Source organism: Megascapheus bottae, chromosome 37 (assembly GCF_031878675.1).
Source record: "Megascapheus bottae isolate mThoBot1 chromosome 37, mThoBot2.hap1, whole genome shotgun sequence".
In the NCBI taxonomy this organism is placed as follows: Eukaryota; Metazoa; Chordata; class Mammalia; order Rodentia; family Geomyidae; genus Megascapheus; species Megascapheus bottae.
In genome coordinates this window covers 2,457,056-2,469,187 of record NC_143545.1, presented here as the reverse complement: position 1 = coordinate 2,469,187, position 12,132 = coordinate 2,457,056, and the positions used below count along the sequence as shown (strand labels likewise).

The following is a 12,132-nucleotide window of genomic DNA, read 5'->3' as shown; positions in this document are numbered from 1 at the left end:
TTCGATTCCTCAGTGCTCCATACACAGAAAAAAAAAAATCTGGAATGCCAGGCATGGTGGCTCACGCCTGTCATCCTAGCTATTCAGGAGGCTGAGATCTGAGGATCCAGGTTCAAAGCCAGCCTGGCCACAAAAAGAGCTGAGACTCTTATCTCCAATTAACCTCTAGAAAATGAGAAGTGGGGTTTGGCTCATGGGTAGAGTGGTAGCCTTGAGCTGAAGGGCTTAGAGACAACACCCAGGCCCAGTTCAAGCCCCATGACCCCCCACACACACAGCCACACACAAATCTGGAGCTATCCTTGAGCTCAAGAGCTTAGGGACAAGACCCAGGCCCAGACATCAAAGCCCACACGAGGGGAAAGAGGGAAGGAGGCTGAAATCATTTCACTGATAGAATAGCCTGGAACGTTGGCTGTGCTCAGTTTACAAAAGAAGCCAGAGGTAAAGCCCACAGCCCACAGGCTTCGCTCTTGTTACAGCATACTCGAGCCTCTTCCACACCACTGCCAACCCACTCCTCAGGGGTGCTTCAGATCACCCTGATCCCAGAGTCTGAGACATCGGATGAAGACAGCACCTCAAGTCACCTAGGTCAGTTCCTGGGGCCACCCTAACTCACAGTTTGGGGGTCAGAGGACACCCTGGATTCGTCCACTGCCCGTTGTGCTCTCCAGAGGACCACAGGGTTCCAGGCCCCAGACAAAGGAGGGCCAGCCTTGGAGTGGCCCCAGACACAAAACAGGGGTTCAAAGGGGAAGATAAAGAGGGAGGGGTGAGAATTTCCTGGGGTTCGCTGAGTTTAGAAGACATTCAACATCCATATCCAGTTTGGGGGAGAGGAAATTGCTAGAATCTCCAGGACCCACTTGATAGCTTTGTCCTGAACCATCTACAATTCCCAGACAGGGAATCTCAAAACCTCCCCTTCGCCGGGTGCTCATCCACTTGAGCCATGCCTCCAGTCAGCATTTTGGTCTATTTTAGGGGGAGAGAGGGGGTTTTTCTATTCTTCATGATGAGCAGGTGGGCTGGTGGGTCTGGGGTCCCCACCCTCAGTCTCCTCCTTTTCTTGCAGCTTGTACAGCTTGCAGGAAGTGGAATGTGGAATCTGGTGCTTCTCCTACTTTACAGGGCAGTTTGAGGGGGCTGAGACCACCAGGAGAGAGAGTCCCCCAGGAAAGAGAGTTCTTGGACCCCTCTCTCTTTGAGAAGATCACAGTCGGTGACCCGGTGAGTGGGATCGCAGGAGGGACTGCCAGGCCAGGGTCACTTTGTATATCCACTTGGTCATTTTATTTACACATTCACTCAGTCATCCATTCACACACTCACTCCACTCCATCTCAGTCCCTTGCTTTGTCAATCTCTTATTTCTTAATTTCTTTACTCCCTCCCTCATTCATTCGTTCATCACTCATTCATTCACTCACTCACCCACTTGTGCATCCACTGCTTCTCTTCCTGGCTAGCTCATTCATTCACCCTGCCACCACATCCCTTTGCCCCCATTGGCTGAGGCCCGGGCTTCTCTCTTCCCATTGGCTGGGCCCAGACCCCTGTGTCCCCATTGGTTGAGGCCCGGGCTTCTCTCTTCTTATTGGCTGGGATCAGGACCCTCTGCCCCTATTGGCTGAGGCTCTGGCCTCTCTCCACTCATTGGCTGGCTGGGCTCAGGACCCTCTGCCCCTGTTGACTGGAATCCCAGCAGAGCTACATGGCAAATCTTACAGAATAAATACAAATACAGAGGCTGAGAGGCTGGGAAGGTGGCCTAGTGGCGGAGTGCATGAAGCCCTGGGTTCGATTCCTCAGTGCCACAGACACAGAAAAAGCCAGAACTGGTGCTGTGGCTCAAGTGGTAGAGTTGCTAGCCTTGAGCCCAAAGCTCAGGGACAGTGCCCAGGCCTTGAGTTCAAGCTCCTGGGTTGCCACAAAATAAATCAAAGCACACACACACACACACACACACACACACACACACACACACACACACCCCATGGCACCCAGATGAAGACATCCATCATTTCATTATTAGCATAGCCTGGCACCTTGGCTGTGCCATGGGTTGCAAAGTGAAGCCAGTTGAAAAAGGACCCGCCCTGCTGGTTCAGAATCTGGGCTTTTTCTCCGAGTGCATCATTTTTCCAGGCATCTTGGCGACCCATTCTTACTTCTTTCCACACAGCTGCCATCCGAGATGCCTCATCAAACCTGGACCTCGGAGACTTCTAAAGACGTCGCTGAAGACTCTTCTGAGGACAAACTGTCAGAAGGAGACAGTCCCTCAAGTGATTCAGTGCCCAGAGAAGTGGGGGGCAGAGTCTGCCCTGGATTTGGGCACAGTCATTTTGCTCTCCAGAGAAGCACAGGGTCCAGGCCCCAGACAGAGGAGTGCCAGGAGTGTAACTGGCTCCAGACACAAAACAGGGGGGTTCCCAGGGGAAGGTAAAGAGGGAGGGGTGAGAATCTCATGGGGGTTCCCTGGTTTGGAGACATTCAACAGATCCAAGTCCTGTATCTGGGGTTAAGAAATAATGTGAGCTGTCTTCTTCCTCTGTTTGTCATGGTGAGAAACTGGGGTGGGGGCCTGAGACTTGACATGGGGTCCCCCCACTAAGAATCATTTCTCCCCTGCAGCCGACTCTATTTCTGGTTCAGTGTTCCGGGAGATGGAAAGTTCTGACTTGAATCTAAAGCTGGACAGTGACCAATCCCGGCCACCAGCCGAGGACAAGGGGCAGGAAGCCCAGAGATCCTGCCTCCCCGACAGCCCCCCTAACAGCCCTGAAGACACCCCCGAAGACAGCCCCGACCTGGTGAGTGCGATCAGAGGAGAGACTGAATGCCAGGCGCTAACTTCAAAAATAGCTTTAAAAAATGTGCCAGAGGCCTCGGGCAGCCACTCTCCTTCTTGGTGGTTCCCGAGTGCAGAATTTTCCCCCCAGCTTTCTTGCATGCAATCCATTCTTGTCTCCTCCATACAGGGATCAACGGACCCAGATAGTGAAACAGAGACCCCAGAGGCTTCTGCCACACCTTTTGTGATGCCACTTAGATACTGGCTCTCAAGTAATCGAGGTGAGCCAGACAGGCTCCTGGCATTAAGGGGTCAGCTTTGCTCTCCAATGGTATCCAGGATCCCAGATCCCAGACAGAGCAGGGCTAGGAGTCAACTGTCTTCACGCATACAATTTGGGGTTCACCAGGGAAGAAAGACAGAGCCCATGAGGTTTAGTAGGTAACCAGTAGTTCACAATTCAAAACTATCCTGGGCAGAGAAAATTGTCTGTGCAGTTTATCCCCAATCATCTAGCCAAATGCTGACTGGAGGCATGGTTCAAGTAGACGAGCACCAGGCAGTTTTGAAGTCCCTTGTCTGTGAATTGGCTCAGGACTAATCAGACAATGCTATCAAGCAGGTCCTGGAGAGTCTTGTAATTTTCTTTCCCCAGAACCTGGACTCGGGTGTTGAATGTCTCTTCAACTCAGCCAACCCCATGTAATCCTTACCGTTCCCTCTTTTCCTTCCCCTTTGAACCCCATATTTTGGAAGCATGAGCCAGCCTTGACTTCTTTCTTGCTTTTTTTTTGTCCCCTCAAAGCTTGCACTCTACCACTTGAACCACAACTCCTATTCTGGCTGTTTTATGATTTCACTGGTGTTAAAAGTCTCCTGGACTTTCCTGTCCAGGCTGGCTTTGAACTATGATCCCCCAGATATCAGCCTCCTGAGTAGCTTGATGACAGGCTGGATGACCAGCATGAACCACCAGCACCTGGTATAGGATAAGAATTAAGAGATTTGGGTGTTTGGCCTAGTGGTAGAGTGCTTGCCTAGCATGCACGAAGACCTGGGTTCGAGTCCTCAGTACCATATACATAGAAAAACCCAGGAAGTGGTGCTGAGGCTCAAGTGGTAGAGCTCTAGCCTTGAGAAAGCCCAAGGACAGTGCTCAGGCCCTGAGTTCAAGCCCAGGACTGGCAAAAATAAATAAATAAATGGAAAGAATTAAGAGATGGTGCCAGATGTCTTCCTCTGTTCCGCATAGGGGGAAGCTGGGGTTTGAGACTTGAGACAGGGTCCCCACATTGAGTCCTCTTGGACTCTGTTCTTCTTCCAGGGACACTCCTGAATACTCACTTGCCTCTGAATAAGAATGGGATGATAAGATCCCCCTACTTTCCGGAGGGGCCCCTGATGTTCTACAGGAAAAGAGCAGACCAGTGAGGGAGACGCCTGGAAGGACCACCAGGCAGGGTGGTTCTGAGGTGAGTGGATTCTGCTTTGAATTCATCCTAGTCCAGTAGGCCCCGCCCCTCTGCCCCCCATTGGCTGAAGTCAGACCCCTCTGCTCTGCCCCCATTGGCTGTGCTCGGGCTCCTCTGTTCCCATTGGCTGGGTTTAGACTTCAAAAAAGCCAGAAGTGGTGCTGTGGCCCAAGTGGTAGAGTGCCAGCCTGGAGAAAGCCCAAGGTCAGTGTCCAGGCCCTGAGTTCAAGCCCCAAGGTGGACAAAAACACAAAATTAAACCTCTGCACTCCCTCAGTTTTGTGGGGTTTTTTTTCCTTTAGTATTAGTATTATTTTGGAATTTTAAGTTTCCTAGCACTTGTGTCTCCAGGAAGGCCTGTCATTGTTTCTTGCAGAGACAAGACAGGCCCTTCACATGAACCTGGGGGCCACAGAAAACCAGGGGGCCGCGCTTATGGCTGAGAATCCTATTAGAAGTCTGTCTCCTGAGGACTGAAGACAGCCAAGGAGCCAAAAGTTCCCGGATGCTCTGTTCCAACCACTCCCCATCAGTCAATGCCAGCCATTTCTTTTGCTAATGTCTCTGAGAGGAAATCGTTATGAATATTCTGATTTGATTTGTTGGGTGTCCTGTAGCAAATAAATGTGCATATAATGAACGGAAAGTGGGATTCTGTGTTTTATTCAAGTAATTTTGGGGAGTGGAAGTTGAACTGGAACATTTTCCCTGAGCTTTGTTCCCTCAAGGCTGGTGCTTTCCCTCTTGAACCACGCCTCCACGTCTAGCTTTTTCTTGCTAGTCCTGGGGTTTGAACTCGGGGCCTGAGCACTGTCCTTGGGCTTTCTCAAGGCTAGTTGACTGCCGCTTGAACTACAGCACCACTTCTGGCTGTGTGTGTGTGCCACGGGGCTTGGTCTCAGCCTAGACTCTCAGCTTCCTGAGTGTGGAGGATGACAGATTCGGGTGCCACTGCTCAGCTCTCGAGACTCATCTCCTTCTAAGCACAGAAACAAGCAGGTGCTGTGGTTCAAATGGCAGAGCGCTAGCCCTGAGCGGCAAAGCTCAGGGACAGCACCCAGGCCCTGAGTTCAAGCCCCAGCTCCAGCAGCCTAAGGAATAAGAGTTTGGAGTGTCAGTCCCCTCCCTCTAGGTGGAGCATGACCTGTTCCTCCTCTCGGCAGCTGATGGCGCCAGAGGCCACCAACTTGCAAGGATTGAGCAAGACTCAGTGGAGTTAGGTCAGAAATTAGGTGGTTTTCAATATTTAAAATGCAAATGTAGGGCTGGCACCCACATAAAAATAAACATTAAAAAAGCACAAGTTACAAAATAAAAGCAAAAAGGGATAGGGGTGTTTGTCAAGTTGCTAGGCCTTGAGTGTGAACCCCAGGAAAGCCAAGAAACCAACTACCAGTTGGGGGGTCTGGTTTAGGAGTAGAGTTTAGCTCCTGAGCAAGGAGGTCGTGGGTTCGATTCCCCTCCCTTCCCCAAAGAGACAAGAGTTTTAATTAGGCCACTGGTTCTACCCTGGGCTGGAAATTTACTGTCTATTGTTTTTCAGCTAAGACAGGAGCTAGAATCTCTCTCTCTCTCTCTCTCACACACACACACACACACACACCCCAAGCACCCCCCCAAAAAAACACCCCAAAAACCACTTAGCAAGATTGCATCTCAATAAATCACCTCCAGCCATGTCTGTGTGGACTGATTAATTTTTCAATGTCCTCCACCACAATTCCCTAATTATAGAAACTATTTTTGAACTGTTAGTGTCTGATTTCCCTTGTGATAGATGATTGCTATTTCCCAGAAGCACTGTGGGTGATCGGTCCATTAAAATGCTAAATGAGAGGCAATTCTATTTTACTTAAGGATGTAGAACAAATTGAGACTTTCACTGACGTTCTTTTTATTTGTATTTGACACAAGACTGGTTTCAAGCTCACAAAACTGCAGGCCCAAGATTACAGGCCTGGGCTAACACACCAGAAAACTATTTTTGCATATAACGCCAGTCGCTGCAACTCCTGTCTGACATTTCCAGTATTCGGGAAGCTGAGCACTGAAGATCTGGCTCAGAAGCCAGCAGAAAAATCTGAGGATTTGGGGCTGGGAGTTTGGCGTAGTGGTACAGTGCTTTCCTAGCATGCACGAAGACCTGGGTTCGATTGCTCGGTACACATACATAGAAAACAGCCAGAAGTGGTGCTGAGGCTCAAGTGGCAGAGCTCTAGCCTTGAGAAAACCCAAGGACAGTGCTCAGGCCCTGAGATCAAGCCCAGGACTGGCAAAAAAAAAAAAAAAAAAGAAAAGAAAAAAATCTGAGAATTTGATCAGCACTTTCTGAGCAAAATGCCAGAAGCGTGGCTTATTTACCTTGTTCTAAGTAGGGATTTTTGTCTCTGTGGTTCATGCAGTGAGGCCTGGGGATTGGCTGCTTTCCTGCCTTTTTTTTTTCCCTTGGGCTGAACCTAGGGTTTGAACTCCAGGCCTGGGCGCTGTCTCTGACCCTCTGCGTGTTCAAGGCCTGGTTTCATGCACTGGAGCCATAGCTCCTCCTCTGCCTTCTCCTGACTGGTTCCTGGAGAGGAGAGTCTCGCAGACTTCCCTGCTCTGGCTGGCCTCCGACCTCGATCCTCCAGCTTCTGCCTCTGGAGGAGCTGGGATGAGGGGCCTGAGCCCCTGGAGCTGGGCTCCTGCTGTAGATTTCACAGTGGTGTGGAATCGTGAATAGAGAAGTCGTGTGCAGCTGGCTACACACGATAATACTGATCATAAACATTAATAATGATAATGATGATGAAGAGGGTGGGTGGGGGCAGAGCCGGGTCTCCTCAGGTCCTCCCCAGGCTGGGTGCACCCAGGCTCGGCTCAGCAGTGTCCTCCAGGACAGCCCTGGAAACCTGAGTGGCCTTGGAGGCGGGGCCTGTGCGTAAGGGGCGGGGCCTGATTGTCATGAGTGGCGAGGGGCATGATGGGAGGGGCTGTGTGTGATGTGCGGAGGGGCATCTGGCACGATGGAAGGGGCCTACGAGTGACCACTGGCCTCTGCATGGTGGGAGGGACCCGCAGGTAGTGGGCGTGGCCTATGGGGAAGGGGAGTGCTCGTGACAAGAGCAGCCTATGTGTGATGGGAGGGCCTGTGGGGGAGGAGCCTGCGTGTGCTGGGCGTGGCCTGTCTGTGGTGGGCGTGGTCTGCGTAGGATGGGAGGGGTTTGGCATGTTAGCCGGCTGTGCTTGTGATGGGCGGGGCCTGCGCATGATGGGCAGGGTCTGCGTAGATGGGTGGGGCTGGCGTGGTAGTGGGCTCTGCATGTGCTGGGCTGGGCCTATGTGTGGTGGGCTGGGCTTGCGTAGAATGGGTGGGGCTGGCTTGTTAGCGGTCTCTGCATGTGATGGGCGGGGCCTATGCGTGGTGGGCGGGGTCTGCGTAGAATGGGTGGGGCTGGCGTGTTAGGGGGTCTCTGCATGTGATGGGCGGGGCCTATGCGTGGTGGGCGGGGTCTGCGTAGAATGGGTGGGGCTGGCGTGTTAGCGGGCTCTGCATGTGCTGGGCGGGGCCTGCGCGTGACGGGCGGGTCTGCGTGTGAGGGGCGGGGCCTGTGGAGTGGGTCTCGCGTGCGTTGATGGACCAGGCAGGAGAGAGTTGAGTGGACCGTCCATGATGGAGAGGCCTGCGCATGATGGTAGAGGCCTGGGAGGGACGAGGAGGGGCCTGGGTGGGGTGGGGAGGGGCCTGGTGTGATGGAGGAGGAGAAATGGACGGGGCCTGCGTGTGAAGGGAAGGTCTGCGCCGGAGGGGGAGAGGCCTGCGGGAGAAGTGGGGGTCCTGCGCATGAGACCAGGGCCTGCGGGGAGGGAGGGCCTGCGGGGGTGGGGGGTGGGGACTGCAGAGGGTGGAGAAAGCGGGGGATGGAGGGGCCTGCGGGGGAGTGGGGCCTGCGGGGGGTGATGGAGGGGCCTGCGGGGAGTGGGAACTGCGGGGGGCCTGCGGGGGAGGGGGGAACGGCGGGGATGGGCCTGCATGTTTCCAGAAGAATCTACATGCGATGGGCGGGACCTACATGTGATGGGCGGGGCTTGCTAATGACGGGCCAGGACTGCGTTGAGGGGCGGGGCCTGCAATGGGATGGGTTACACGTGTCAGGGGAGGGGCCTTGTGCTGGGCGGGGCCTGTGTACTGCGCAGGGCCTGCAGGAGAGGGGAGGGCCTGGCGCAGCAACGGTTGGACTTGTTCCTGAGCCCGAGGGTGAGGGGCCGGGCCTGAGTCTGTGGGCGGGGCCTGCCCAGAGGGCGGGGCCTGAACATGTGGGCGGGGCCTGTCAGAGGGCAGGGCACGATAGAGGGCAGGCAGGACCTGCCCAGACAGTGGGGCACAACAGGGGCGGGGCCTGCCAGAGGGCGGGGCCTGTCAGAGGGCAAGGCCCGATAGAGGGAGAGGCCTGCCCAGAGGCCTGGCCTGCCAGAGGGTGGGGCCTGAACATGTTGGCGGGGCCTGTAGGAGGGCGGGGCCTGAACTTATCGGCGGGGCCTGTCAGAGGGCGGGGCACGATAGAGGGCAAGACCTGCCCAGAAGGTGGGGCATACAGGGGTGGGGCCTGCCAGAGGGTGGGGCCTGCCCAGAGGGCAGAGCCTATCAGAGGGCGAGGCCCGATAGAGAGCAGGGCCTGAGCAGAGGCCTGGCCTGCCAGAGGGTGGGGCCTGAACATGTGGGCGGGGCCTGTCAGAGGGCGGGGCCTGAGCTGATCTCACTCAGCCTGGACGCGGGAACCATCCTGGATCCGCTGGAGCCTCCACCACCCCGCCCTGCAGGAGGCCCAGACACCAGCGCGGTGGGTTCGAAGCCAGAAAATGGCAGAGAGCAAGAGAGGGAAGGAGGCAGGGGAGGGAAGCAGGGAAGGTAATCGATTCATACAGGCACCAGGATCACTCTGTGATCACAGCCACTCAGGAGGCTGAGATCTGAGGTTCACAGCTTGGAACAGGAGTCCATGAGACTCTTTACCTCCCATGAACCAGAAAGAGCCATCTGAGCTGTGGCTGGATGGACTTGAACAACATTCTGATAGTTTTATTGGGGGGGGCGAGGTCACTCCTGGGTCTGAACCCAGGGCCTGGGCGCTGTCCCTGAGCCTCCTCGGCTCATGGCTGGCCCTGCACCACCTCAGCCCCAGCCCCTCTGCCCCCTTTGTCTGTGTCTGGGGTGCTAAGGAATGGAGGCCAGGTTTCTGTGCAGTCCAGGCCAGCACTCGACCACCAGGTCTCACTTCTGGCCCTTGAACAAACATGCAGAGACACAGAGTTCAGTCCCCACGGCTGACACCACCACAACACACACAACCACACACTTGCTCTGGGTCTGGAGGGTGGACACAGGGTGTGACACTGGGCTCGGGGCTGCTGGAAGAGGATTGGTGGAAAGTGACAGGATTGGGAGATCTGGGTAGTGCGGGGACTTCCCTGGCTTCCCAAGAAAAGGCAGAGAACCGAAGAAGCACAGCCATTTACTACTGGTTGCTGTGTGTCCCTGGAGACCCGTCCACATTCAATAGCAAGGACAGCCCCAGAGTCCTGGGGATCCCACCTCTGGCACCTCCAAAACTGTAAGTTCAAACCCTTCCTTCCTTCCTTCCTTCCTTGCTTCCTTCCTTCTTCTGTGTCCAGTTTCATGGTGGCCTTTAGATCATAGACTCTCACTGACTTCTGGATCCAGGATCCTCAGATCTCAGGCTCCTGAGTAGCTGGAACAACAGACATGAGCCACAGGTACCTGAGCACAGGCTTTCAGCTTTCTCAAGCCTAGAGCTCTAGCACTACTACTGGCATTTTCTATGTGATGCCAAGCAATTGAACCCTGGTCTTCCTGCCTACTGGGAAAATCACTTTACCACAGGGCCAAACTCCCAGCCTTGCTGGTTCTTCGTTGTCTGTGTTTCCAGTTCTACCACTTGAGGCACAGCTCCACCAATGGCTTTTTGCTGCTTCATTGGAGATCAGAGTCTCAGGGCCTTTCCTTCCTGGGCAGACTTGACACTGAGATTCCCAGATCTCAGCCTCCTGAGCAGCTGGGAATACAGGCCTGAGCTGAGGGCTGGGTGTGGGCCTTAACCCCAGCTGGAGGAGCAGAAAGGCAGGCAGGCTGCGGGGAGCTGTCCATGGTACCTGAGAAGGAACCTCTCTCCTCCTGGGGTCACTGGCTGTGCCACCAGATGATTAGAGCAAGCCAGCTACAGAACTCCTCTGTCGGGACGGGCTTGCCATTGTATCCTTGTCAGTGCTGCACTCTAGGAGACCTGTACACTTTTGGTGTTGGTCCTGGGTCTTGAACTCAGGGTCCGGGCACTGTCCCTGAATTCCTCCCTCCTGGCTGGTGCTCTACCATTTGAGCCACACCTCCAGTTCTCAGTTCTGGTCGATCTTTGTTGATAAGAATCTCAGGAGAGCCAGGAGTGTGGCCTAGTGGTCGAGTGCTTGCCTAGCATGCACACAGCCCTGGGTTCAATTCCTTCCTCATACACAGAAGAAGCCGGAAGTGGTGCTGTGGCTCAACTGTTCATTTCAACTTTTTATTTGTAAATGTCTTCCAGGACTTTCCTTGGGTCAACCTGATTGGTGCTAAGTCTTCTCTTCTCTAAACATCAGAGCCGTTAAAAGCAAAAAGGGACAGAAGCATGGAGGTTCACAAGCAAAAGGAAGATGCCAACAAGCTCAGCAGACCAACAAGTAAGTGACAATGAAGTCAAAATCAAACAAGAAAGTATTTTTTGGTTTTTTTTTTTTCTTATTGTTGTTTGTTTTTGGCCAAGCCTGGGGCTTGATCTCAGGCCTGGACACTGTCCTTGGGATTTCTGATGGCTACAGCTCTACCACTTGAGCCACAGCTCCATCTCTATTTTGTTTTTTCTGTATATATGGTACCCAGGAAGGAAATCATTCATGCTGGGCGAGCACTCTACCACTAGGCAAAACCCCCAGGCCTTGCTTTTCTTTTGGCAGAAGACTTCACGTGCAGAGGAACGGATCCAAATCCACAGCCATGGAGCACCAACCATGCAGAAAGCCAAGCAAATGGGAAGCAGAAGAGGAGAAAACCTGAAGAAGAAAAAAGACCCAAAGAACGGGAAGTGGCAGGAAAAGGGAAATGGCATAGAAGGGGACACCGGAAACTGGGTCCCAAGAAAGCCCGGGTCAGCAGGCCCCTCTTAGAAACTCTCTGGGCCAGGTTCAAGTTGTCGCGGTATCCCAGAGTCCAGGACTACCTGCAGCTGTCCTTTGAGTTGAGCCTGACAGATGTGCAGGTGAGCGTCTCCTCCTCCTGCTGCAGCCCCTGCTCCCCCTCGCCAGCCCCCTGCCCTGCCCTCCTCTGCACTCAGCCCCTCTCCTCAATCCCCAGATTCATCAGTGGTTCCAAACCAAGAGGAGGCAGTACCAGGAGGAAATGGCTCGATGCAGGCATGAGAGGAGAAGGAGGTAAGCCATAGCAGGTGGGGAGAAAGAGCAACGGCACGATCTTCCTTTCTTTCTTCTTCTTTTTGCTTTTATTCTTCTTTTTGGTGGAGGGGCTTGAACTCTGGGCCCGGCGCTGTTCCCGAGCTCCTCAGCTCAAGGCCAGCACCTACCCCTGGAGCCCCAGCACCTCCTCCATGAGGTTCACTGGACAGCAGAGTCCCCTGGACTCTCCTGCCTGGGCCGGCTTTGAACTGCGGTCCCCAGATCTCAGCCTCCTGAGTGGCTGGGTCGACAGGCCCGGGCCGCCCTGCCCGCTCAGTGTCACTGCCTGTCTGGGCTCCGGGACGATGGTTTTAGTGACTCCTAGTTCATGTAGCCGTGCACTTTAGTAATGATCTGCCTTGACCCCGGGAGGCCCTGCTCCGA

General features: G+C 54.2%; 1 protein-coding gene across 2 annotated transcripts; it reads left to right on the top strand.

The window, feature by feature from the left end:
- The first annotated feature begins 7,851 nt into the window (after positions 1-7,851).
- Positions 7,852-11,746, top strand: LOC150042042 (uncharacterized). 2 transcript variants are annotated; one of them, XR_016533666.1, is made up of 4 exons: positions 7,852-7,943; positions 10,845-10,980; positions 11,254-11,555; positions 11,651-11,746. XR_016533666.1 is itself a non-coding variant. In XM_090325153.1 (4 exons), exons 1-4 carry the CDS (start codon positions 7,919-7,921, stop codon positions 11,729-11,731), a joined length of 489 nt encoding a protein of 162 aa, XP_090181279.1. In that variant the 5' UTR covers positions 7,852-7,918; the 3' UTR covers positions 11,732-11,746. The 2 variants fall into 2 exon arrangements, 1 of the variants encoding a protein (XP_090181279.1); XM_090325153.1 differs by having other exon boundaries at positions 10,900-10,980.
- The last annotated feature ends 386 nt before the right edge of the window (positions 11,747-12,132 follow it).

What these genes read in the sequence shown, in the direction of transcription:
- LOC150042042 (XM_090325153.1), top strand. Translation starts at nt 7,919, where the DNA reads ATGATGGAGAGGCCTGCGCATGATG. An exon ending in GGAGAGGCCTGCGCATGATG is followed by an intron (nt 7,944 to 10,899) that starts GTAGAGGCCTGG and finishes TCTAAACATCAG; the next exon opens with AGCCGTTAAAAGCAAAAAGG. An exon ending in TGAGCCTGACAGATGTGCAG is followed by an intron (nt 11,556 to 11,650) that starts GTGAGCGTCTCC and finishes CTCAATCCCCAG; the next exon opens with ATTCATCAGTGGTTCCAAAC.